We start from the raw sequence: 25,087 nt of genomic DNA, 5'->3' as shown, positions 1-25,087 counted from the left end.
GAGTTGGGGATCTGCATCCCTGAGTGCCAGGAATGGTTGAGTTTTCTGATGGATGTCTGAGGATGCAATGAAAACCCCCCTTTGGGGCTCTCCAGTGGTGGGGATTCATTTCACACTTCTGAGTGATTTGATGAAGGACACAGTTTTCTTGGTTTGGAGATTTCCTGAATATCCTCCTGTCCCATGGGGGAGATGGAGGATGTGGTGTTCAGGAGGAGTCTTCTAAGACGGGCTTTGATTTCTCTCCGTTTAGCATCACCTGCTCTCGTCTTGGGTGAGAGGACCTTCTCTGCGTTTTCCTCTACTGAGTGCTCTGGCCTCAATGGGGCTCTGTTTTGCCCTCTCATTGGCCACACTGGCCTGCTGCCTGCTCCCTGCAGGCTGTTGTGTCACATGTAGCGAGGCAGTCAGAGCAGCACTAAAGTCCTTGAAGGAGAATTACCTGCCTGGACACCTGGATACCAAACTTCACCAAAAAGTGAAGGAGTCAATAGATAAGCTTACTTTGGATTTCAAGAAACCGGATATGAAAGGATTTTTGGGGGCCATAGGTGAGGGCCGGAGAGATTTGGAGTCCTTGGTCCTGGGAAAAGATGGGCAGGGTCCAGGATTACAGGTGATGGGGGTGGGGCTGAAGGGGCTGAGTCCTGAACTTGGGAATGGAGAAGGCTGGGATGCAGATTCCAGAGTCCTGGAGCTAGCAAATATTGTTTCTCTGACCCTTATCTAGCAATATTAAGTAATGAAACAACTCTTTGAAAGCAGGGGTGTAGTTGGCTCCTTAACTAGGTCTAGGCTTGCCTGATGGCTACTCTGTGGGGTACAAAGAAAATCTAAGAGGCAGCGAAGGTGGAACATGGGATTCTATATCCACTCACAGATAACAACACATTGGAAAAGACATCCCGGAGTTTCCTGAAGGAGCTGAAACGCATCACAGACAGCAATGTAAAAGGTGAGTGCACTGAAGGGTGGGGGTCCTGAATCCCTCAGGGCAGCCATTGCTGCCAGTGATGCCTCTCTGCTGGTGTCATGCAGGACACTGTGCCAGACTGCCTAGGTTCCAGTTCTGGCTCTGCCACTTCCTACCCACATGGCCTTGAGCAAGAAACTGGGCAGTTTCCTCAGCTCTGCACTGGACAGCATCACAGTGCCCTCCTCCCTCTGCTGTTGGAAGATTGGAAGGATTGACACCTGTGCCTGGCTTAGCCCAGTGCCTGGCACTGTGTGAAGTACTTATTTCTGTGCCCTTTCCTGAGAAGGCAGCAAGTGGAATGCCAGCCCCTCCAGGTGTCATGTACCCCTCAGCCCCTGGTGCTCAGGAGGGCTGAGGCAGGAGATCACTTCAATCTAGACGACCCCGTAGTGTAATGCCTGCCTAGGTAGACAGTGACTGATCCTGCGCCTGCTGCCTGGGGAGGAGGCACTCAGCACCACCCTCCTTCCTCCCAGGGGAGAAATTTGTGAAGCAGCTATACCAGATGTTGGACAAGGAAAAGGCGAAATTTACTCAATTAGCTATTCATTTCCAGAAGAAGGGTGAGGGAAGATGGGAGCCCTGGGCCCTGCCTACCCCATCCCCCTTCCACCACCTAAGTCCCTCTCTCCAGCCCCTGCATCTCCTAATCCAGACCCTTGGCTTCCTCAGTCCTCTCCCCCTGCTAACTCCTCAGGGGCACTTCCCTCAGGCCCTGCCCCTGGGAACACAAGAACCTCAGCTCTCCTCTGCCCCTCTCCCACCCTCTTTCATTTAAAAGTCTTATGTTTTCTCGTCTTTTCTCCTTTCCGAGGCAGTTTATTGTCCCAACAAATGTGGTGAGTGCAGACAGCAGAAGCTTTTCTTCTACCCTCATCTGGTGCCCATGGGACCCACCTCCCTCCTCCCCCTTTGGGATGCACATTCCCAGCATCTGAGAGGTTCCTGGGTCTCCAGCCACCTTTCTCTGGCTTGGATTTGCAGGTAGCAGGTGTATTCCATTTGGACTCTTTACTGACCTTGGAGGGCTGACCTCCTAGGGATTTGGCCCCGTAGACCCCCAGCCCTTCACCCCTTCACTGCCCTCTCTTTCATACTCACCTCTTTGTGGGTGAATACAGCCTTGACTTTGCCCCTTCAGGCATGATGTTGCAGCGTATGTTATGGTGCCCAGAATGTAACACGGGGAATTACCTTTGTTGGAAGTCCCTGGACTGTGGGGGTAAGCATGGGACCTGCCTGGAGCTGTTGGTGGGAGAGGGCCAGGGCCAGAGGAGGGACAGTCCAGAGAGCTCATAATGCAGACAGCAGACAGGGAAGGGCCTGGCTCAGAGCAAGCCTAGACTGTTTGGAGAAGCCTGTGAGACTAGAGGAAGCATCTCATAGTCATGTGCCATCCTCAGACCGCGACATAAATATCCGTGAAAAGAGAAATCTGACCTTGAACTGTCTGTACAAGTGGCACCATGTTTCTGAACAGCTCACAGACTACCAATTTTTCAGGGTGAGACCCTTCAACTTTTGTAACCCTTAAACCCCACGTCCCTCAGGTGAGTTTGAGCCCCTGGCCCCTGGATGCCCTGGTCTATATCCAACCCACATGGCCTGTTAGGTGAGGTCACTGCTGACTCCCAGGCACTCCGAACCCTGTTCATTGATGCTCTGCACTCCTATCTCCCTGTATGACGTCCCAGGCTCTTCTCAGACCTATATTCCCCCAATTCCTGACATCCCCAGGTCCCTGTGATGCCCTTGATCTTGCTTCTAGGATTGGGAGGACGGTGGTGAGACCCTGCTGTACAAGGGGAAGAACCCTATCCTGATCATTCCCTCAGTGACTTCAGATGATACTGGCTTGTACCGCTGTGAACTGGGTACGCAGACTGCTGGCCCATCCACAATCATCCGTTACCATGTCACAGGTCAGTCCTGGTGTTAGAGAAGTGGAGCCCTCGGGGCTCAGGTGCTGTGGGCAGCTGTGGAGGCTTAACTTGAGGTTGGGTTGAGGCTGCAGGCCACGGAGGTGTGGCTTAGTGCTTGGGTTATGGCTTCTGTCAGCCGGGCCTAGAAACATCCTGGGATGTTTCTCTAGAGAGTTTGGGTGGTGGGGAGGGCTTGCTTTCACCTCCTGCCAGGAGAGCTCATTGCCCCTCCTCTGTCAGTTTTGTCCCCAAATGCTACAGAAGAGTCAACAACAAACTTCGAAAATGAGGATGAGACAGCCCAGGGTGAGACGGGCCCACCAGCCCAGGGTGAGACTGGCCCACCTGTCCAGGGTGGTGGAACAGGCACTCCGGGTCAAGGCGCGACTGGCCCACCTGTCCAGGGTGGGACAGGCACTCCAGGTCAAGGCGCGACTGGCCCACCTGTCCAGGGTGGGACAGGCACTCCGGGTCAAGGTGAGACTGGCCCACCAGGCCAGGGTGGTGGAACAGGCACTCCGGGTCAAGGTGAGACTGGCCCACCTGTCCAGGGCGGGACAGGCATTCCGGGTCAAGGTGAGACTGGCCCACCTGTCCAGGGTGGGACAGGCGCTCCGGGTCAAGGTGAGACTGGCCCACCAGGCCAGGGTGGTGGAACAGGCACTCCGGGTCAAGGTGAGACTGGCCCACCTGTCCAGGGCGGGACAGGCATTCCGGGTCAAGGCCAGACTGGCCCACCAGCCCAGGGCGGGACGGGCCCTCCGGGTCAAGGCGAGACTGGCCCACCAGCCCAGGGCGGGACGGGCCCTCCGGGTCAAGGCGAGACTGGACCACCAGCCCAGGGCGAGACGGGCCCTCCGGGTCAAGGTGAGACTGGCCCACCAGGCCAGGGTGAGACAGGCCCACCTGGCCAGGTACAGGCCGGGTTGGCCCCACTAAGGGATGAGATGTACACAAATATAGACTATGAAATGGGCCAATTCCTTGGTGAGATGACCCCTCCAGTCCAGGATGAGACGGCCCCGCTCCAGGGTGAGATGGGCCCACCTGTCCAGGTCGAGACAGCCCCACTCCAGGGTGAGATGAGTCCACTTGAGGTTGAGACGGCTCCACTTCAGGATGAGACAGCACAACCGGTCCAGGGTGAGACGGCCCCACCGTTCCAGGTTGAGACGGCCCCACTGCAGGATGAGACAGCTCCACCAAACCAGGTTGAGACGGCCCCACTGCAGGATGAGACAGCTCCACCAAACCAGGTTGAGACGGCCCCACTGCAGGATGAGACAGCTCCACCAAACCAGGTTGAGACGGCCCCACTGCAGGATGAGACAGCTCCACCAAACCAGGTTGAGATGGCCCCACTTCAGGGGGAGACGGCCCCAATTCAGGGTGAGACGGCTCCACTTGAGGTTGAGACAGCCCCACTTCAGGGTGAGACAACCCCACCAGTCCAGGTTGATACAGCCCCACTGGTACAGGGTGAGACAGTACAACCAGGCCAGGGTGAGATGGCCCCACCATTCCAGGTTGAGACGGCCCCACTGCAGGGTGAGACAGCCCCAGTCCAAGGTGAGACAGCTCCACCAAACCAGGTGGAAACGGCCCCACTGGAGGTTGAGACGGCTCCAGTCGAAGTGGAAACAGGACCACCACTTGAGGATGAGACAGCGTCAGTACAGGGTGAGGCTGCTCTGCCGGGCCAGGTGGAAACCGCCCAACTCCAAGGTGAGATGGCCACAGCAGTCCAGGGTGAGACAGCAGCAGTTCAGGGTGAGACTGCCTCAGCAGTCCAGGCCGGGATGGCCTCACTCCAGGATGAGACAGCCCTGCTCCAAGGTGAGACAGCCCCACTCCTGGGTGAGACGGCCCCACTTCTAGGTGACATGGCCCCACTTGAGGAGACCTCAGTCCCTCCGAACTCAGCAGAATTGGAGTCTTCGTCCACGAACCTCCAGACTGAGCAGGCTAAGGGAGTGCTGCAAGGCCGAAACATTGTGCTGCTCGTCACTATCCCTTTGTTACTGATAGTAGGCCTTATTCTTTGGTGAGTCAACAGGGAGAACTGTGGGGCTTGGAGGGAGAGGTGGGGCGTCCTACTGCTCAATGCCGGAGCTGCTTGCAGAGCCACTGAGGTTTCCAGAGAGCTGGTGGGAAACAGTGTGGGTGGGCTTACCTAGGAGGCCAGGCTTTGATAGTTGTTTGAATAGTCAGGTAGGTGGGTCTGGGAATTGGGGAGTGACTCTCAACTGCTTCCTACCTAACATGGCTCCCTGATTTGCATCCCTCAACCCATTCAATCTTCCCCAGCCTAGCTTATTGGCGAAAATCGAAAGAGAAAAAATAGTCTTCATAGCAGCATTGAAAATACAGCTTCTTAACCATCAGAGACAATGGCCTCAGAAGAGAAAAATAATTAAAGATGTGTCTTGTTGTCTAAGTATTTGACTCACTTCTCTGGACTGATCCATACCTTGGGTTCCCCTGGAGGAGAGGTCAGGAGATGGGCTCCTGCCTCAGGGAGGAGGGCGAGGTCTGGATGAGGGGAGAGCAGACTGCGATGTAATGCCAGAACCAAGAATCAGGACAGGGCCAGGCCTACCTAGATCTCCTCCCCCAGGCCTGGTCTTCTCAGGACACCCCTCCCAGCTCCTCCTGCTGGGTTTCCTCTTGCCTTTTCCTGTCCCCCACACAGTGCTGGGGGCTGGGACAGAGGCAAAGGCTTTACAAGAACAAAGGGATCAGGCACTGACCCAGGACATCAGAGCCAGGCCCTCTGGGTGCTGCCAGAGCTGCTGAGGGGTAAGAGCCAGGGACCAGGGGTCCCACTGCAGCCGTCCGTCCTCCTGGGCCTGTGAGTCCAGGGTCCCATCCTCTGCCCAGATGCCTCTCCATCTCCCAGGTGTCCCTCTGCCTCATTCCCCTAACCCAGCCCATTTGGCATGTGCATTCACCTTCCCTAGGGCCAGGCTACCTGGTGAAAGGAAGGAGGGCAGAAGCACCCTCCCCCTTTGGAAAGCTGGCTCTCCTGTGTGCCTGTGGCTCCTTCCTGCCACCAAGCACTGGCCATCTGGCCACCCCTGCCTCTGTCATGTGAGTAGCCACCACCCAACTGGGACAATGCCCCTGCCCCACCTGCCTTCCATCTGTCCCTGTTATGGGCCTAGCCCATGCTTTGTTTCTTGCTGAGGGACCCTGAGAGACTTGGCTGGGGTTCCAGTTGTGAATGGGCAAGGGCGACTGGGGCTTGAGAGCAGGAGGTGGATACTGCCTTAAAGGGCCCAGTGAGGGGAGAGGTGAGCTCAGGGCGCTGGGATGGGCCTCACAGATCGGGGCTTTGATTCACCTTCCTCCCTCCGCTCCCTGCTCTCCTCTTGGAAATGGCTCCCGTGGGACTCACCTATGTTTATTTATTTGAATTCTCTTTCTTCTGACCTCTACCACCACACATCTGGGTTGTCCCTGGGTCTTGTCTCTCCTCCAATCCTTTCCCTGTCAGGGTCTGTATGTCTCTCTCTCTCTCTCTGGGTATTTGTGTGCTTCCCTCCTCCTCGGCCCCCGTCTTGTGTATCTGCTTGAATTTCTGGGTGACTCTCCTGCGTCTCTATCCACGGGTGGCTCCCAGGTCTTCATCTTTGGAAACTGGGAACCTCATCAGCGAACCACTGTAACCGCCCGCCGCACGAGGAACTGTGGTGAGTGGGCGCCTTGAAGGCCATCGGGGGAGCCTCGGGGGAGCCTCGGGGAACCGCGTCAAGCACATCTCGCAGCTCTTCCGGGACACGGGAACCCGGACCGCGGGATCCGGCGACGCTGGAGGAACCGGTATCCCGGAGCCAGTGAGATCAAGCTCCTAGAGCTGCAGCGGGCGGGGTCCCGGAGCCCGTACTGGGGTCTCGCGTTATGGTGCCCCCAGGGTCCACAAGATCGTTGGTGCGGGCCTGGAGTCGGGTGCCAAATATAAAGGCGTGCTGGCCACCGCGCGCTCCATCATGCTGGAGCTGGTGGCTGAAGCGCTGGAGCGCTGTTGGCTGGCCAGGAGTCCTGGCAGCGGCCTAAGTGAGAGAAGCGACACGGACGCCTTCACGATAAGCACCCCGCTGGCGCTACCGGCAGCCGCGGGCATGGACCACGGCAAGTGGTGGGCGGAGCACCCACACCTGATGAAGGACCTGGAGGGCCCACTACTGATGGAGGAGCTGTGCCCGGCCCGGCCCGGCTGGGCGCGGCGTTTCGAGTTGCGCGGCCGCGAGGAAGCGCGCCGCCTGGAGCAGGAGGCCTTCGGGGCCGCCGACAACGATGGTGAGCCTGCGCCCGGAACTCTGGGGCAAAACGGGCTGGAGGCCTCGGTACCGCGCAGCCAAGGAGGCGCAACCACTAGCACGGGACTGACTCGGTCGTGGGCGTGACCGTGGCAGGGCGGGCTCTGAGGCGTGGGCGGGGCCAAGGGAGGGAGCGTGGGAGGTGACTGGTGGAGGATCGGGTGGGCGGAGCTGTGCAGGGACCCAGTCTGGGAGAAGGCGGGGCTGGAACCACGCCTCAGTACTGGGTGGGGCCTATGGTTGACCAGGTGCTGCAGAGTGGAGACCAAGGTGCTAGAGCTGCCCCGATCCCCTACTGGCATCTCCCACTTGGCACCCCCAGGGGTCCTCAAGATCGTTGGATTCACGTGGGGCGTGGCCTGGTTGATGGGGGTGGTTGGAGGAGTCCCAGAGCGTCTCTGCATCAGGTCAAGGCCCTTAGGAGGCATTTGAGGCTGCCTTGCAGGAGGCTGAGTGTAGGTGGGCCAAAGCAGTGGTAGCTCCTCAGCGGGGTGGTGGTGGGGTCTGGGAGCGCCGCGGGCCTGTGGGACCCGCAGGAGCCTCGAGCGTTGCGAGGGATTCGGCCAGGGTTTTGGGTGGAAATCAGAGTTGGAGAGAACTAGGAGACGGAGGAACAGGCCAGGACAATGTCCTGGAGGGCTGTGCAGAGCCAGTGGGCGGGGCCTGCGATGGCAGGGCGTCTGTGTGGCAGGAGGCAGCTCTGGAGAGTAGGCTGAGGCGGTTCTTGAGGGTCGGGACCTATGTGTGTGGAGCCCAGGAAGGAGAGGGAGCTGTGCTTCTGGGGGCGAGGCTTGGATTAGTGGCCTTAGGCCAGGATGGCTGCCAAGTGCGGGCACAGGGGAAAGGAAGGGGCTAGAGGAAGAGGTGTTTGTAGAGGCCAAGGAAGGTTTTGTTACATGGGGTCTGAAGCAGGGGGCGACCTCAAGGGTGAAATAGCACGTGCCACAGGAAGCCTGGCAGGCAGGTGTGCAGCCCTGTGCTCTGAGGGACAGGGCACTCAGGTCTTCTAGTCTCAACCTCTCTCTCTCTCTCTCTCTCTCTCTCTCTCTCTCTCTCTCTCTCTCTCTCTCTCCCCCCCCTCCCTCCCTCCCTCCCTCTCCCCCTGCCCCCTCTCTCCCTCTGTCCCCCTCCACAGGCACCCGTATTGCCTTCTGAAGTCCACAGAAGAACCAGTACCCGACTTCTCCTGTGGGGTGGTGCTGGCCATTCCTGGACCTGGGTTAGGATCATGGTCCCCTACTGTGGCCACTGCAAGGAAAGATAGGAAAACTGTTTTCATAGTGGTGCAGGGTGTCGGAGCTGAGCCTGCAGGGTCGGAGGAGGTGACAGCAGGAACACAGGCTGCAGGCACTTAGCATGGCCCCAGGGGCAGCTGATACTCAAATAGTACCTGCAGACCCCTGGATTAGATCAGTTGACTCAGTGCCTCATCCAGGCCCCCAGCAATTGCCCCTATTTCCTACTGCTCCAGGGCTATCAGGATGCCCAGGTGAGGTCCCCTCCCACACAGCCCTATGTCCCACCTGTCATTGGAGAGTGATAAACCTACAGCTCTCAGAATTCCTCTGCTTCAGGACCTCTGTAGGCAAGAGCGCAGCAAGATTCCAGAGGAGGAGGTAGCATTGCGAGTGCCAGGAGGTGGAGGGGAGTGGCCGACAAAATCACTGTGGAGGGACAAATGGGGTATGGCTCCTTTAACTGAAAGTTGAGTCCATCCCCAGCACCCGCCCCCCCAGAAAAAAAAGAAAGTTGAGGGAGACTGTGCCTTTTCAAAGGAGAGTCCACTGCAGGGAGGAGACCTGGTGCAAGCATCCATTTCTGGAGGGAGAGCACTGGGGAACGTGCATCCACTAGGGCAGGGACATCCTTGACTGGTGCCTGGGGTCTTGATCTAGAGAAGTCTGTATTCCCTTGGTGGGGAAGTGGATGCATCCATTTGTAAAAGGTGATGGTTTTCATTGGATCGATTTGACCATTGTGGTTGCAGGCAGGTGGTGCTGACACTTCAGTGCATTTTCCACTTTTGAGTGACAATAGGAGAACATGAGTGCTAGGTATATTTTATTTTATTTTTCTCTATATTTTTTCATTGGAGATGGACACAATAACTATTTCATTTATTTTCATGTGGTGCCCTAGATCAGACCAAGTGCCTTATACATGCTAAGGCAATTGTTCTGCCAACAGTCACAGCCTCAACCCCTTATTTATGGAGTTTTTATTTTATTTTGTTTTCCATTCTCGTTGGTGCACTATAGTCATACATATTGATGAGATTAGTTGTTGCTGTATTGGTACATGCACAGTCTCAGGTTTATTTTAGAAAGGGTGCTCACTGCTACTATTTTACAGAATAGAGGTGAGAGGACATTTTTAACAAGAGGTCTGTGTTGATGCTGAGGGCCTGTCTGTGGAGTCCTTCAACAGGCAGTGAAGGAGTCCATTGTTGGAGTATGTGTCCTTGTCAAGCCACAGGATGATCAAGGGAATGCATGGTAAAAAGGGGTCACCTAGGAAATGCACATTCATGAGTCTATGTAATGGAAGACCCCTTGTTTAAGGGGGGGGGTCTTTTAAAAATCTCCTTCCATTGGGATATGAGATGGATTATTAGTGGAAGGGGAAACATCTTTACAGCTCCATCACAGGTTTGAAATAATAAACAAGGGTCTAGGGGTGTGGAAATGAAGCACAGTTTACTTGGAGAGATCCATTCATTGAGGATATGGGTAAAGGGACAATTGATTTTAGTTGGGACTCTCTGCATTCTGTATGAATATAAATATTAATGTAGACAAATATATATGTGAATAGCTTAAAGCTGTTCCAACTTTAGCATTTAGAATACACAGATAATAGGAAGCCTCTGTATTTAATCAAGCATGTTTCAAATTTGGGCTTTGTATTAGTGAAAGTTTTAATAAAGTGTCTATTAAGATATCATAGCTTTAATTTTATAGTAGTAGTTTAGTTGTGTTTACCCTAAAGGTATCTTTCAGCATTAACTAGCTTCAGGTGATCTATTACCTAGTTACAGCTGTGTCATCTATTGTAATGTCAGATGAGCAAGTGATGTTCATACAGATGGATGAAAGACTTGGAATTTCACAACAGCTCTCCTTTAGTGTGGGTTAGTGAAAGTGGTTCTCCCCATGGAAGCTGCCCTGGATCCCCACTCTCAAGGATGGGAGAGACACTTCATCTTGTAGGAAGTGCACCCAGCACCCAACAAGGGAATTAGAATCTGTACCCTCCACCCCATGAGGGGAGGAGGTTCCAGATTCACTCACCTATGAGGGAAATAGATCCCCATGCCCTGACCTTATAAGGTGAGGAGAACCATGTATCCTCCACCTGCACAAGGGAGTTAATCCCTATACCCTAGTACTGATGAGTTACCATTCCAGAACATTCCAGTTCAGTCTAGAAAGTAGAAACCTGGAGAAGACATTGCAGAATGCTGCCTTCTCTAATCTGTGATTAATATTCTACTACCTCTTTTATTATTTCTGATACCAGGAAATTCCTAAACTAAGATTAACTTCTGTACATATATGTTTTAATAAAATGGCCACAAATAAACAGAGACTAGTTGTGTCCTATGTCAGAGCAAACACACTGCAATATTCTCTACTAATTTGTTTATGAATATATAGATGAAAATATGTATATGAATATATATGTATGGATATTTTAGTAAATATTTTACTATAGGTAGGGATGTTCTTAGAAGCACCAATTTCTGTGCCAAATGTTATGGGAGAAGGTACTCTACACACTTCTGGGTCCCTGGCTGTTCTCTTCAGGAACAGATCTGCAGGGAATTCCCCCTCTTGACACCTTCAGGATGAGAACAAGCACTTTCCAGGTCTCCTCTGCCAAAGCCTCAGTGGAAATCAGCCTCACACACTTGTGGTTGTCGTTGTCTGCCAGAAAGACATCTGCAGGTGCTGCCCAGTGCTGGAAGGGTGGGGTGGGTGACCGCACCTAACTCCAGCAGGCCGTGGACTGGTCCCAGGCACGACATGAAGGCTCCATCTTTGCCGTCACCAGCCATGGCATGAAGTGGTGCTGGGAAAACTTCCACACTCCCAGGGTGAGGTGGCACCAGGGAAGGCCTGGGCCCTGCTCACTCAGTGCAGCCACACACTCTCAGGACCGCTGGGACCTTTGGCCTCTGGGCTGCCTACCTGGCTGGTGGACACACCATCTACCTACCCAGCCTCACAATGCCAGACTCAGAGTTCCTGAAGGGCTTCAAGCCTGAGGCTGCCTTCCTGCCTGAGTGGGGGGGGGGGGTGCGGGGGGCATTAATGCAGGCTTGTCTCCAGTGCAGACATGGACTGGGCCTTGGAAGCCAAGGAGACTTTGGGGACTGGTCTGATCAGGTTAGAGCCATATGTGTCTCCAGAGACTGGCAGCTTCTGCATAAGCCTGGGATGGTCCTAGTGCAGGTGGTGCCCATGGCCAGAGAGTTTCCAGTTGGCCAGAGGTGGAAAGAAGCAGGGCCTTCCTGGAGCTGGCTGAACACCTACAACAAGCAGAACATCTTTTCTGATGACTGGCAAGGCCCAGTGAAGCTCATGGTGGCTCAAGAAACCACAGTGCCCACCCGATCATCATATCCATAGTCCTTCTGAATGGCTGCCCTTCAGAATAAGGAGCCCTCCCTTCTGGAGTCCATTCTCCTGTTCTTTCCTGGAAGAGGTTTTGCTTCTCTCTGGGTGTTACACTGAAGGAACTCATGGTTTATCTAGAGCAAGCACTGTTAACTCTCCTTCTGAGTTTCTGGAGTGATTCCTGTTGTGGGCTGCTCTAGGCAGGGCCAGGTTAGGTCTAACGCTTTTGGAAAACCTTGTGGGGACTGGCGGACAAGTTTCCAGAATTCTGTTTAGTTTTAGCAAAGATTCTGATGAAAGGCCTACCAGAAGCCCAACAACCAACCACTGCCAGAAAGATGGAGCTATGGAGACTGCCTCTAGTAAGTCAGATCTGTCTTGAATGTGTACTGGGACTGAACCCAGTTGAAGTCCAGGGGTGGTTCGTACTAGGAGTGAATCAGCCTCCTCCTCTGCTCACAGGCTCTGGAAATGCTGGGGCAGTTGTGAGCAGAGCTAAATCTGTCCAACCCCTTGGGTCCTGAGGAAAGTCACCTAGCAGTTTTGTCCCTGTAGCAGAGTCTAAAACATGGGAGAGAGGAGAGGAATAGCTGTTGGACAATGCAGCGGCAACTTCTGCAGCAGACCCTTCTAGCAGTCCAGGAGGCTTCTAATTTAAGCTCAAAACTTCCAAACACAAGACCTGCATTTACTGTCTCTGGGATTAGGACGAAGGAAGTGTCTTCTTCTCTAGCTGTGTTCTGAGTGTCTGAGGTCTGATTTCAGGAATCCACAAGTCTGCTGAAATCCAGGGTTACTGTGCTTCTGGTGAACTGTGATGTGTCCCTGCACTCACGGAAGCACTAAATCTGGCTTTGGGTAGGTCTGGGATGAAAGAATCTGAAGATAATGTGGACCCCTGAACCCATGTCACACTCAAGCAGGAGCTCTGGATCTGGCCAGAGAGTATGAGAGTTTCCACTCAGATGTCAGGAGCCCTTGCTGCTTTTTTGGATGGTAGATGAGTTCCTCAGACTCAATCAAATCTAACACATTCCCATCCCAAAAGCCCAGCCTGTAGTCTTCTCAGGGAGTTTCAGGGTACAATTACCAATGTAGCCTGCACTGGTGGTAGTCAGAGGTATTTATTAAATATCCACATTCCCAACCCTTGTCTCTGTAGCTTCATGGCAGTGTGTGTGTGTTTAAAACACTGGACGATGGGCTGGGATTGAGGCTCAGTGGTGGAGAGCGTCCCTAGCCTGTGTGAAGCACCGTAAATAAAGGAGTAAAATAGAAGTTCATCAACAACCAAAATTTTTTTTGAAAAAGTAAAAAAAAAAAAAAAAAAACCACTGGAGGAAAGATGGCCACCCAGAGAGTTTCAATTCTCAGGATATATCAAGGTGTGCTACCTACTCTGATGTAGGACAGGTGAGTCTGTACAGCCCAGGAATTTTCAGGAAGGAGGTTTATATAAGCTGCTGCTGTCCAGAGGGACTAATGTCTAAAAAACTCTGGATCCGGAGTCTGGAATTTTTTTTATTTTCATACTCAGTGGAGTGGTTACCTGACAGTGGGTGGGTACATGGCAGTTACTCTTTGTTCCACATTCTTAGTCTAGACAAAGGTTTCACAAATTAGGTCTGCAAACCTGGCATTTCCAAGAAAAAGGAGGCTTCAATCCACATTGAACTCTCTGCAGAACCCCTGTGAAATCCTGTTGGCATTCTGTGAAAACCTCTCTGATAAGAAGGGAAGCTTGATTTGGCGGGGGAGGGGGGGGGGGTCCCTGGAGAAGCTTGTATGCTACAATTATGGTGCGTATTTGTGGGGGTAACCTGATCTGTATCACTCAGATCAGGCAGCTCTTTGCTGCCGAAATTGTCTGAGTAGTTCCTGTGTCTGGTGCCCTGAATCGTGTAGAAAGGTAACAGCCTTTCTGGGACTCAAGTGTAGGAGCCTTCCATCTTACTCTAGCATCCTCATTACTGGCCCTCAGATCATCCACGCCATTGTGAACTAGGCTTTCAAATCCAGAGAAGGTGGAATTTGTAAGAAAAGATCATATTTATTGAACTTCAACCCCCATAAAGCTTGGGGCGCCTGTCACGGTAGAGGAAAAGACCCCAGAGCCTTCGGGGAGTGGAAGTCCTAGGATAGAAACCGCCCCGTCCCGCGTCCTTGAGGCTGGCAGAGGCACCTAGCCAGAATCCAGGTCCCCAGGGCCAAGGAAGGGAGGACGCTGAGGGCCAGAACCCGGCTTCAGAGCCCATGGAGGACCTCCCTCCAGTGGATGCTGGAATAAAGGTGTGTAAAGGTCACCGCCCCTGTGACGTCATGGAAAAAGTAGGCGGGTCCCCATTTGTTGCAGCCCAATCAGAAGCAGAGTTGGGGTTCTGGGCGGGGCCAAAGAAAACCCCAGGAAGTACTTTTCCGGAATCGGGATCTCCAAAGGGGACGTGACAGGAGTTCCTTGTAGCAATGGGACTCCCGTGACGCATGTCCCCTTCGAAAAGCTCTCGACTTCACGCAGCCAAAGTGTCCCTCACAACACCCGAGTTACAGTCGTGGGGAAATATTAAGGCGGAAGGACGCGGCACCGGGTTCCTCAGAGTCTGACCTGGGATCCTGAGCGAATCCTAGGTTTGGGGGACAAGTCAAGGAGCAAGGTCGGAGAGCGGCTAGTTAGGGCGCCTCGCGCTTAGGGCGCATCGGGGCTCTGTTTCCTGAGAAGGTGCACCCGAAAAGAAGAGGTCTTAGTCTTGGGCAAGGGTGGACAAGGTGCCCATGGGACAGGAGGATGGCTGGGAGTCTTGCTTAAAGGTGTGGGGTCCCCAGGTTAAGGGATGTGGAGTGTACTTTGGTTTTGAGGGAGTTGTGAGAACATGGTGGCGAGATGTGGCGCATTGAAGGGTTCATCTGAGCTGGGCATTGGGTTTTCAGCTTGGGATGCTACAGGGGTTGGTGGCCTGGGTGTGTCTGAGGGTTAATGCACTTGAGGTTTGGCGTTCAGGATCACTTTAATTGGTGCAGAGGGTGGGGGAGCTGTGGATCCCATGGATTGAGAGCTTGGAGAGTCTGCATGAGTTGGGGATCTGCATCCCTGAGTGCCAGGAATGGTTGAGTTTTCTGATGGATGTCTGAGGATGCAATGAAAACCCCCCTTTGGGGCTCTCCAGTGGTGGGGATTCATTTCACACTTCTGAGTGATTTGATGAAGGACACAGTTTTCTTGGTTTGGAGATTTCCTGAATATCCTCCTGTCCCATGGGGGAGATGGAGGATGTGGTGTTCAGGAGGAGTCTTCTAAGACGGGCTTTGATTTCTCTCCGTTTAGCATCACCTGCTCTCGTCTTGGGTGAGAGGACCTTCTCTGCGTTTTCCTCTACTGAGTGCTCTGGCCTCAATGGGGCTCTGTTTTGCCCTCTCATTGGCCACACTGGCCTGCTTCCTCCTTCCTGCAGGCTGTTGTGTCATATGTGACCAGTCAGTCCTGGCAGCACTAAAGTCCTTGAAGGAGAATTACCTGCCTGGACACCTGGATACCAAACTTCACAAAAAAGTGATGGAAACAACAGAGCGGATCTTAGTGGAATTCAAGGATCAGCCACTTAAGGATGGTTCCTTTTTGGGGGCCCTAGGTGAGGGCAGGAGAGATTTGGAGTCCTTGGTCCTGGGAAAAGATGGGCAGGGTCCAGGATTACAGGTGATGGGGGTGGGGCCAAGGGGCTGAGTCCTGAACTTGGGAATGGAGAAGGCTGGGATGCAGATTCCAGAGTCCTGGAGCTAGCAAATATTGTTTCTCTGACCCTTATCTAGCAATATTAAGTAATGAAACAACTCTTTGAAAGCAGGGGTGTAGTTGGCTCCTTAACTAGGTCTAGGCTTGCCTGATGGCTACTCTGTGGGGTACAAAGAAAATCTAAGAGGCAGCGAAGGTGGAACATGGGATTCTATATCCACTCACAGATAACAACACATTGGAAAAGACATCCCAGAGTTTCCTGAAGGAGCTGAAACGCATCACAGACAGCAATGTAAAAGGTGAGTGCACTGAAGGGTGGGGGTCCTGAATCCCTCAGGGCAGCCATTGCTGCCAGTGATGCCTCTCTGCTGGTGTCATGCAGGACACTGTGCCAGACTGCCTAGGTTCCAGTTCTGGCTCTGCCACTTCCTACCCACATGGCCTTGAGCAAGAAACTGGGCAGTTTCCTCAGCTCTGCACTGGACAGCATCACAGTGCCCTCCTCCCTCTGCTGTTGGAAGATTGGAAGGATTGACACCTGTGCCTGGCTTAGTCCAGTGCCTGGCACTGTGTGAAGTACTTATTTCTGTGCCCTTTCCTGAGAAGGCAGCAAGTGGAATGCCAGCCCCTCCAGGTGTCATGTACCCCTCAGCCCCTGGTGCTCAGGAGGGCTGAGGCAGGAGATCACTTCAATCTAGACGACCCCGTAGTGTAATGCCTGCCTAGGTAGACAGTGACTGATCCTGCGCCTGCTGCCTGGGGAGGAGGCACTCAGCACCACCCTCCTTCCTCCCAGGGGAGAAATTTGTGAAGCAGCTATACCAGATGTTGGACAAGGAAAAGGCGAAATTTGCCCAGCATGCTGCTCAGTTTCAGAAGGAGGGTGAGGGAAGATGGGAGCCCTGGGCCCTGCCTACCCCAACCCCCTTCCACCACCTAAGTCCCTCTCTCCAGCCCCTGCATCTCCTAATCCAGACCCTTGGCTTCCTCAGTCCTCTCCCCCTGCTGACTCCTCAGGGGCACTTCCCTCAGGCCCTGCCCCGTGGGACACACCACCCTGGGAACACAAGAACCTCAGCTCTCCCCTGCCCCTCTCCCACCCTCCTTCATTTAAAAGTCTTATGTTTTCTTGTCTTTTCTCCCTTCGGAGGCAGCTTATTGTCCCAACAAATGTGGTGAGTGCAGACAGCAGAAGCTTTTCTTCTACCCTCATCTGGTGCCCATGGGACCCACCTCCCTCCTCCCCCTTTGGGATGCACATTCCCAGCATCTGAGAGGTTCCTGGGTCTCCAGCCACCTTTCTCTGGCTTGGATTCTGTGGGTACAGGTGTATTCCATTTGGACTCTTTACTGACCTTGGAGGGCTGACCTCCTAGGGATTTGGCCCCGTAGACCCCCAGCCCTTCAGCCTTTGCCTTGCCCTCTCTTTCAGACCTACCTTAGTGGGTGAATACAGCCTTGACCTTGCCCCTCCAGGCGTCATGATGCAGTATCTGACATATTGCCCAGAATGTAACTCGGGAATTTACCTTTGTTGGAAGTCCCTGGACTGTGGGGGTAAGCATGGGACCTGCCTGGAGCTGTTGGTGGGAGAGGGCCAGGGCCAGAGGAGGGACAGTCCAGAGAGCTCATAATGCAGACAGCAGACAGGGAAGGGCCTGGCTCAGAGCAAGCCTAGACTGTTTGGAGAAGCCTGTGAGCCTAGAAGAAGCATCTCACAGTCATGCCCTATCCTCAGACCGGAAGATGAAAGTCCGTGAAAAGAGAAATCTGACCTTGAACTGCCTGCTCAAGTGGCATCGTTTTTCTGTAGGCCTCACGGACTACCAATTTTTCAGGGTGAGACCCTCCAACTTTTAAACCCATGTCCCTCAGGTGAGTATGAGCCCCTGGCCCCTGGATGCCCTGGTCTATATCCAACCCTCATGGCCTGTTAGGTGAGGTCACTGCTGACTCCCAGGCACTCCGAACCCTGTTCATTGATGCTCTGCACTCCTATCTCCCTGTATGACGTCCCAGGCTCTTCTCAGACCTATATTCCCCCAATTCCTGACATCCCCAGGTCCCTGTGATGCCCTTGATCTTGCTTCTAGGATTGGGAGGACGGTGGTGAGACCCTGCTGTACAAGGGGAAGAACCCTATCCTGATCATTCCCTCAGTGACTTCAGATGATACTGGCTTGTACCGCTGTGAACTGGGTACCGTGAGCTCTGGCCCAGCCACAATCATTCGTTACCATGTCACAGGTCAGTTCTGGTGTTAGAGAAATGGAGCCCTCGGGGCTCAGGTGCTGGGGGCAGCTGTGGAGGCTTAACTTGAGGTTGGGTTGAGGCTGCAGGCCATGGAGGTGTGGCTTAGTGCTTGGGTTATGGCTTCTGTCAGCCGGGCCTAGGTTCGTGGGATGTTTCTCTAGAGAGTTTGGGTGGTGGGGAGGGCTTGCTTTCACCTCCTGCCAGGAGAGCTCATTGCCCCTCCTCTGTCAGTTTTGTCCCCAAATGCTACAGAAGAGTCAACAACAACAAACTTGGAAACTGGTGGTGAGACAGCCCCACAGGTCCAGGCGGAGACAGCAGCACTCCAGGGTGAGACAGCCCCACAGGTCCAGGCTGAAACGGCCCCACTCCAGGGTGAATCGGCCCCACAGGTCCAGGCTGAAACGGCCCCACTCCAGGGTGAGACGGCCCCACAGGTCCAGGCTGAAACGGCCCCACTCCAGGGTGAGACGGCCCCACAGGTCCAGGCTGAAACGGCCCCACTCCAGGGTGAGACCAACCCATTCCAGGGTGATACAGCCCCAGCTGTGCAAGGTGAGACGGGCCCACCGGTCCAGGCTGAGACAGGCCCAACGGTCCAGGGTGATACGACCTCTCTGGTCCAGGGTGAGACCACCCAGACAGTCCAGGGTGGGATGGCCCCACCTATCCAGGATGAGATGGCCTCTCCAGTCCAGGGTGAGATGACCCCAACTCAGGGGGAAACAGCCCCAGTCCAAGGTGAGACGGCTCCACCTGGCCAGGTTGAAACGGCCTCACCCCAGGATGAGACGGCGCCAGGCCAGGGTGAGACAGCCCTACTTGTGGGTGAGACCGCCCCACTCCTGGGGGACATGGCCCCACTTGAGGAGGCCTCAGTTCGCCCAAACTCAGCAGATGTGGAAACATCGTCTGCGACCCTCCAGCCTTCGCAGGCCGAGAGTATGCTGCATGGCCCCCTCATTGGGCTGCTGGTCTGTTCCTCTGTAGCCCTGATAGCAGCCCTGGGTGTCAGGTAAGTCACCCACAGAGGAAGGGCAGGCTTGGGTGAGGGACCAGGTTTCCTACTTCCCAATGCTGGAGCTGATTAGGGAGCCCTTTCAAGTTTTCCCTTGTGGGTAGGCCTTTCATTGGGGGTAGTGCATCCTAGGATGGTAAGGCTTTGAAATTGCCAGAATAAGGACAGATTTGTATGGGGGCTGAAACTACCACCTATCTAATCATGCTCCATTATTGGTATCCTGTAACCTCATTCAGGGGACTTTACTGAAGAAAGTCGAAAGCTAACCCAAAGTCCTAAATGCTCAGCGTTGACAATACAGCTTCTAAGCACCCAAAGAAAAGGGCTTCAGACTTGGGGAAGAATTAAATACGTGTCTTGTTGTCTAAGTATCTGACTCACTCCTCTGGACTGATCCATACTTTGGGTTCCCTGTGAGGAGAGGTCTAGAGATGGGCTCCTGCCTCAGGGAGGAGGGTGTGGATTCTGGGACCCATGAGTTCTGGTGGAGGGGGAACAATGGACTGTGATATAATTCCAGAATCAAGAAACAGGGCAGGGCCTGCCCTACCCAGATCTCCTCCCCCTGGCCTGGTCTCCTCACAGGACGCCCCCTCCCAGCTCTTCCTGCCGGGTTTCCTCTTGCCTTTTCCTGTCCCCCACCCAGTGCTGGGAGCTGGGACAGAGGCAAAGGCTTTACAAAAGCAGAGGCACCGGGACCAAACAGCAGGCCGACAGACCCAGGCCCTCCGGGTGCTGCCGGACCTGCAAAGGGTGAGAGCCAAGGACCTAGGAGTTCCTCTGCGGCCATCTGTCCTCCTGGGCCTGAGATCCAGGCCCCATCCCTCTGCTAGACTCCCCCAACACCCCATACTCAACCACTCAACCCATTTGGATTTGTTCTCTTACCCACCTTCCATTAGGGCCATGCTATCTGGTGAAAGGAAGGAGGGCGGAAGCCCCCGCTTTGGAAAACTTCATCTCCCTGTGGGCCTGTGGATCAATTCCCCCCGGAAACAACTAGCCAAGCTAGGACGGCGTTGGCCCAGTGCTGCCTCTGTCAAGTGAGTAGACACCCAACTGGGACAATGCCCCTGCCCCACCTGCCTTCCAGCTGTCCCTGTTATGGGCCCAGCCCATGCTTTGCTTCTTGCTGAGGGGCCAGGAGACCCTTGGCTGGGGTTCCAGTCCTGAATGGGCAAGGGAGACTGGGGCTTGAGAGCAGGAGGTGGATACTGCCTTAATGGGCCCAGTGAGGGGGAGAGGTGGGCTCAGGCCACTGGGATGGGCCTCACAGGTCGAGGCTTTGATTTATCTTCCTTTCCCCACTCCCTGCTCACCTCTTGGAAATGGCTTCCATGGGTTGTGCCTTTATTTATTTTTGAACACTCTCTTCTGACCTCTACCCACCACCCATCTCGGTCGTCCTTGGGTCTCTATCTTGTCTGTTCTAATCTGCTCTTTCCCTATCTGGGTCTGTCTGTCTCTCTCTCTGGGTATGTGTGTGCTTCCATCCTCCTCAGCCCCCATCTCGGTGTTCGCTTGCCTCGGTGACTTGCCTGTGTCTCTGTTCACGGGTGGCATCCAGGTCTTCGTCTTCGGACACGGGGAGCCGCAGCAGCGAGCCACTACCACCGCCCCCGCCGCACGTGGAACTACGGCGAGTAGGCGCAGTAAAGGCAGCCGGGGGAGCCTCCGGGAGCCGTGCCAAACGCATCTCCCAGCTCTTCCGGGGCGCGGGAACCGGGACCACCGGATCCGGCGGCGCTGGAGGAACTGGGACTCCGGGAGGCGCGCAGCGCTGGGCCAGCGAGAAGAAGCTGCCGGAGCTGGCAGCAGGCGTGGCACCGGAGCCACCACTGGCTTCCCGCGCCACGGCACCCCCGGGGGTTCTGAAGATCTTTGGCGCGGGCCTGGCGTCGGGTGCCAACTACAAGAGCGTGCTGGCCACCGCGCGCTCCACCGCGCGGGAGTTGGTGGCTGAAGCGCTGGAGCGCTATGGGCTGGCCAGCAGCCCTGGCAGCGGCCCAGGCGAGAGCAGCGGCGTGGATGCCTTCGCGCTGTGCGACGCGCTGGGCCGACAGGCCGTGGCCGGCGTGGGCAGCGGCGAGTGGCGGGCGGAGCACCTGCGTGTGCTGGGCGATTCGGAGCGCCCACTGCTGGTGCAGGAGCTGTGGCGGGCACGGCCCGGCTGGGCGCGGCGCTTCGAGCTCCGCGGCCGCGAGGAGGCGCGCCGCCTGGAGCAGGAGGCCTTCGGGGCCGCCGACAACGATGGTGAGCCTGCGCCCGGAACTCTAGGTCTTGACAGGGGCTGGAGGCCTCGGTACAGCGCAGCCAAGGAGGCGCAGCCCCTAGCACTGGACTCCAGTCAGGCCGTGGGCGTGACTGCGGCGGGGCGGGCTCTGAGGCGTGGGCGGGGCCAAGGGAGGGAGCATGGGAGGATCGGGTGGGCGGAACTGTGCAGGGACCAGTATGGGAGAAGGCGGGGCTGGAACCACGCCTCAGTACTGGGTGGGGCCTATGGTTGACCAGGTGCTGCAGAGTGGAGACCAAGGTGCTAGAGCTGCCCCATCCCCTACTGGCATCTCCCACTTGGCACCCCCAGGAGTCCTCAAGATCGTTGGATTCACGTGGGGCGTGGCCTGGTTGATGGGGGTGGTTGGAGGAGTCCCAGAGCGTCTCTGCATCAGGTCAAGGCCCTTAGGAGGCATTTGAGGCTGCCTTGCAGGAGGCTGAGTGTAGGTGGGCCAAAGCAGTGGTAGCTCCTCAGCGGGGTGGTGGTGGGGTCTGGGAGCGCCGCGGGCCTGTGGGACCCGCAGGAGCCTCGAGCGTTGCGAGGGATTCGGCCAGGGTTTTGGGTGGAAATCAGAGTTGGAGAGAACTAGGAGACGGAGGAACAGGCCAGGACAATGTCCTGGAGGACTGTGCAGAGCCAGTGGGCGGGGCCTGCGATGGCAGGGCGGGGACTGAGGAACTGAGGAGGCCAGAGCCTGAGGCCTTGGTGCTGGTGAGGTGTGGTGGCCCCTGCGTGTGTGTCTGTGCGGCAGGAGGCAGCTCTGGGGAGTAGGCTGAGGCGGTTCTTGAGGGTCGGGACCTATGTGTGTGGAGCCCAGGAAGGAGAGGGAGCTGTGCTTCTGGGGGCGAGGCTTGGATTAGTGGCCTTAGGCCAGGATGGCTGCCAAGTGCGGGCACAGGGGAAAGGAAGGGGCTAGAGGAAGAGGTGTTTGTAGAGGCCAAGGAAGGTTTTGTTACATGGGGTCTGAAGCAGGGGGCGACCTCAAGGGTGAAATAGCACGTGCCACAGGAAGCCTGGCAGGCAGGCGTGCAGCCCTGTGCTCTGAGGGACAGGGCACTCAGGGAGTGTTGGATGAGCTCAGTTGTCTGCCTCCCTGGTCCTTCTGCTCTCAAGCATTCTCACTCTCTCCGCAGGCACGGGCGCCCCCTCGTGGCGGCCACAGAAGAATCGTTCCCGGGCAGCCTCTGGTGGGGCTGCGCTGGCCAGTCCTAGTCCAGGGTCCGGATCAGGGGCCCCCGCTGGATCCGGGGGCAAAGAGCGCTCGGAGAATTTGTCCTTGCGGCGCAGCGTGTCGGAGCTGAGCCTGCAGGGTCGGAGGAGGCGGCAGCAGGAACGCAGGCAGCAGGCACTTAGCATGGCCCCAGGGGCAGCTGATACTCAAATAGTACCTGCAGACCCAGGGGATTTCGATCAGTTGACTCAGTGCCTCATCCAGGCCCCCAGCAATCGCCCCTACTTCCTACTGCTCCAGGGCTATCAGGATGCCCAGGTGAGGTCGCCTCCCCAACCCACACAGCCCTATGTCCCACCTGTCATTGGAGAGTGATAAACCTACAGCTGTCAGAATTCCTCTGCTTGAGGTCGCCTCAAGTCCTCTGTAGGCAAGAGCACAGCAAGGTTCCAGAGGAGGAGATAGCATGGCGAGTGCCAGGCAGTGGAGGGGAGTGGCCGACAAAATCACTCTGGAGGGACAAATGGGGCATGGCTCCTTTAGCTGAGAATTGAGGGAGACTGTGCCTTTTTTTAAAATTTATTTTTATTGTAAACAAATGGGATACATGTTGTTTCTGTTTGTACATGGAGTAACAGCATACCATTTGGGTAATCATACACTTACATATCATACATAGGGTAATGATTTACATACTCATACATAGGGTAATGATGTTTGATTCATTCTGTTATTTTTTTCTCCCCCCACCCCTCCCACCCCTCCCACCCCTCCCACCCCTCCCACCCCTCTCACCCCTCTCACCCCTCTTTTCCCTCTATACAGTTCCTCCATCCTCCATTCTTGCCCCCTCCCACCCCTCACACCCCCCATTATGTGTCATCATCTGCTTATCAGTGAGATCATTTGCCCTTTGGATTTTTGAGATTGGCTTATCTCACTTAGCATGATATTCTCCAATTTCATCCATTTGCCTGCAAATGCCATAATTTTATTATTCTTTATAGCTGATTATTATTCCATTGTATATATATACACCAGTTTCTTTATCCATTCATCCATTGAAGGACATCTAGGTTGGTTCCACAGTTTGGCTGTTGTGAATTGAGCAGCAATGAACATTGATGTGGCTGTAGTATGCTAATTTTAAGTCCTTTGGGTATAGGCCAAGGAGTGGGATAGCTGGGTCAAATGGTGGTTCCATTCCAAGTTTTCTAAGGAATCTCCACACTGCTTTCCAGAGTGGCTGCACTAATTTGCAGCCCCACCAGCAATGTATGAGTGTACCTTTTTCCCCACATCCTCTCCAACACCTATTGTTGCTGTATTCTTGATAATCACCATTCTAATTGGGGTGAGATGGAATCTTAGTGTAGTTTTGATTTGCATTTCTCTTATTACTAATGATGGTGAACATTTTTTCATATGTTTGTTGATTGCTTGTAGATCTTCTTCTGTGAAGCGTCTGTTCATATCCTTAGCCCATTTGTTGATTGGATTATTTGTATTCTTGGTGTAGAGTTTTTTGAGTTCTTTATATATTCTGGAAATTAGTGCTCTATCTGAAGTATGAGTGGCAAAGATATTCTCCCACTCTGTAGGTTCTCTCTTCGCATTGCTGATAGTTTCCTTTGCTGAGAGAAAGCTATTTAGTTTGAATCTATCTCAGTTATTGATTCTTGCTTTATTTCTTGTGCTATGGGAGTCCTGTTAAGGAAGTCTGATCCTAAGCCAACAAGGTGAAGATTTGGACCTACTTTTTCTTCTATAAGATGCAGGGTCTCTGGTCTGATTTCAAGGTCCTTGATCCACTGTGAGTTGAGTTTTGTGCAGGGTGAGAGATAGGGGTTTAGTTTCATTCTGTTGCATATGGATTTCCAGTTTTCCCAGCACCATTTGTTGAAGAGGCTAACTTTTCTCCATTGCTTATTTTTGGCACCTTTGAGACTGTGCCTTTTCAAAGGAGAGTCCACTGCAGGGAGGAGTCCCAGTATAAACATCCATTTCTGGAGGGAGAGCAATGGGGAACGTGCATCCACTAGGGCAGGGACGTCTTTGACTGGTGCCTGGAGTCTTGTTCTAGCGAAGTCTGTATTCCCTTGGTGGGGGAGTGGATGCATCCATTTGTAAAAGGTGATGGTTTTCATTGGATCGATTTGACCATTGTAGATGCAGGCAGGTGGTGCTGACACTTCTGTGCATTTTCCACTTTTGTGTGACAATTGGAGAACATGAGTGCTAGGTTTATTTTTTATGTATTTTTTTATTTTACTTTATTACATTATAGTTGTACATATGGATGAGATTAGTTGTTACATATTGGTACATGCACACAGTCTTAGGTTTGTTTTGGAAAGGGGGCACGTTGCTTTCATTTTTACAGAATAGAGGTGAGAGGACATTTTAAGAGGGGGTCTTTGGAATGCATCTCTTCATCTCTTCAGTTCTCTGAGGCAGGTCTCCTTGAGGCATGTGTTTGAAAGCAGGATTACTAGAGGAGCCACTGTGTTAATCTCTAGGAGGTGTCCCCTCTAGGAAGTGTCCTCACTAGGGCCATAGTGAGAACTTCTGTGGATACTGTGGACCTGACTGTGGAGTCCTCCGACAGGAGAGTGGGGGCAGTAGAGGAGTCCATTGTTGGAGTATGTGTCCTTGTCAAGGGATGGGATGATCAAGAGAAGGCATGGTAGAAAGAGGTCACCTAGTAAGTGCACACTCATGGATGTAGGTAGTGGAAGAACCTTTGTTTAAGAGGGTCTTTTGAAAGCTCTCCTTCCCTTGAAATGTTGACAGTTACTGTTAGT

At 54.2% G+C, this 25,087-nt stretch overlaps 1 protein-coding gene across 21 annotated transcripts in view; it reads left to right on the top strand.

Moving 5' to 3' along the window:
• Positions 1-253: 253 nt before the first annotated feature.
• Positions 254-25,087, top strand: part of RASIP1 (Ras interacting protein 1) — a 31,202-nt gene continuing 6,368 nt past the window's right edge. The window contains exons 1-16 of one of the 21 annotated variants that reach the window (XM_079118629.1): positions 3,879-4,109; positions 4,266-5,749; positions 5,859-5,988; positions 6,521-7,197; positions 15,283-15,459; positions 15,788-15,862; positions 16,360-16,446; positions 16,718-16,738; positions 17,040-17,120; positions 17,302-17,402; positions 17,657-17,810; positions 18,048-18,831; positions 19,423-19,590; positions 19,740-19,880; positions 20,405-21,090; positions 22,246-22,601. In XM_079118629.1, coding sequence (XP_078974755.1) covers positions 6,888-7,197; positions 15,283-15,459; positions 15,788-15,862; positions 16,360-16,446; positions 16,718-16,738; positions 17,040-17,120; positions 17,302-17,402; positions 17,657-17,810; positions 18,048-18,831; positions 19,423-19,590; positions 19,740-19,880; positions 20,405-21,090; positions 22,246-22,601 — 3,141 coding nt within the window. In that variant the 5' untranslated portion in view covers positions 3,879-4,109; positions 4,266-5,749; positions 5,859-5,988; positions 6,521-6,887. Of the gene's footprint in view, positions 552-880; positions 956-1,452; positions 1,540-1,794; positions 1,961-2,117; positions 2,199-2,379; positions 2,481-2,744; positions 2,899-3,878; positions 4,110-4,182; positions 5,750-5,858; positions 5,989-6,520; positions 7,198-8,360; positions 8,707-15,282; positions 15,460-15,787; positions 15,863-16,359; positions 16,447-16,713; positions 16,739-16,995; positions 17,121-17,301; positions 17,403-17,656; positions 17,811-18,047; positions 18,832-19,422; positions 19,591-19,739; positions 19,881-20,404; positions 21,091-22,245; positions 22,602-25,087 lie in introns of those variants that run through there. The other 20 variants (XM_079118628.1, XM_079118630.1, XM_079118625.1 and 17 more) reach the window with 20 other exon arrangements.

Source organism: Sciurus vulgaris (genome assembly GCF_902686455.1).
Source record: "Sciurus vulgaris genome assembly, chromosome: 17".
In the NCBI taxonomy this organism is placed as follows: domain Eukaryota; kingdom Metazoa; phylum Chordata; class Mammalia; order Rodentia; family Sciuridae; genus Sciurus; species Sciurus vulgaris.
The sequence above is the reverse complement of the archived record's forward strand: the minus strand, read 5'-3'. Positions and strand labels throughout refer to the sequence as shown.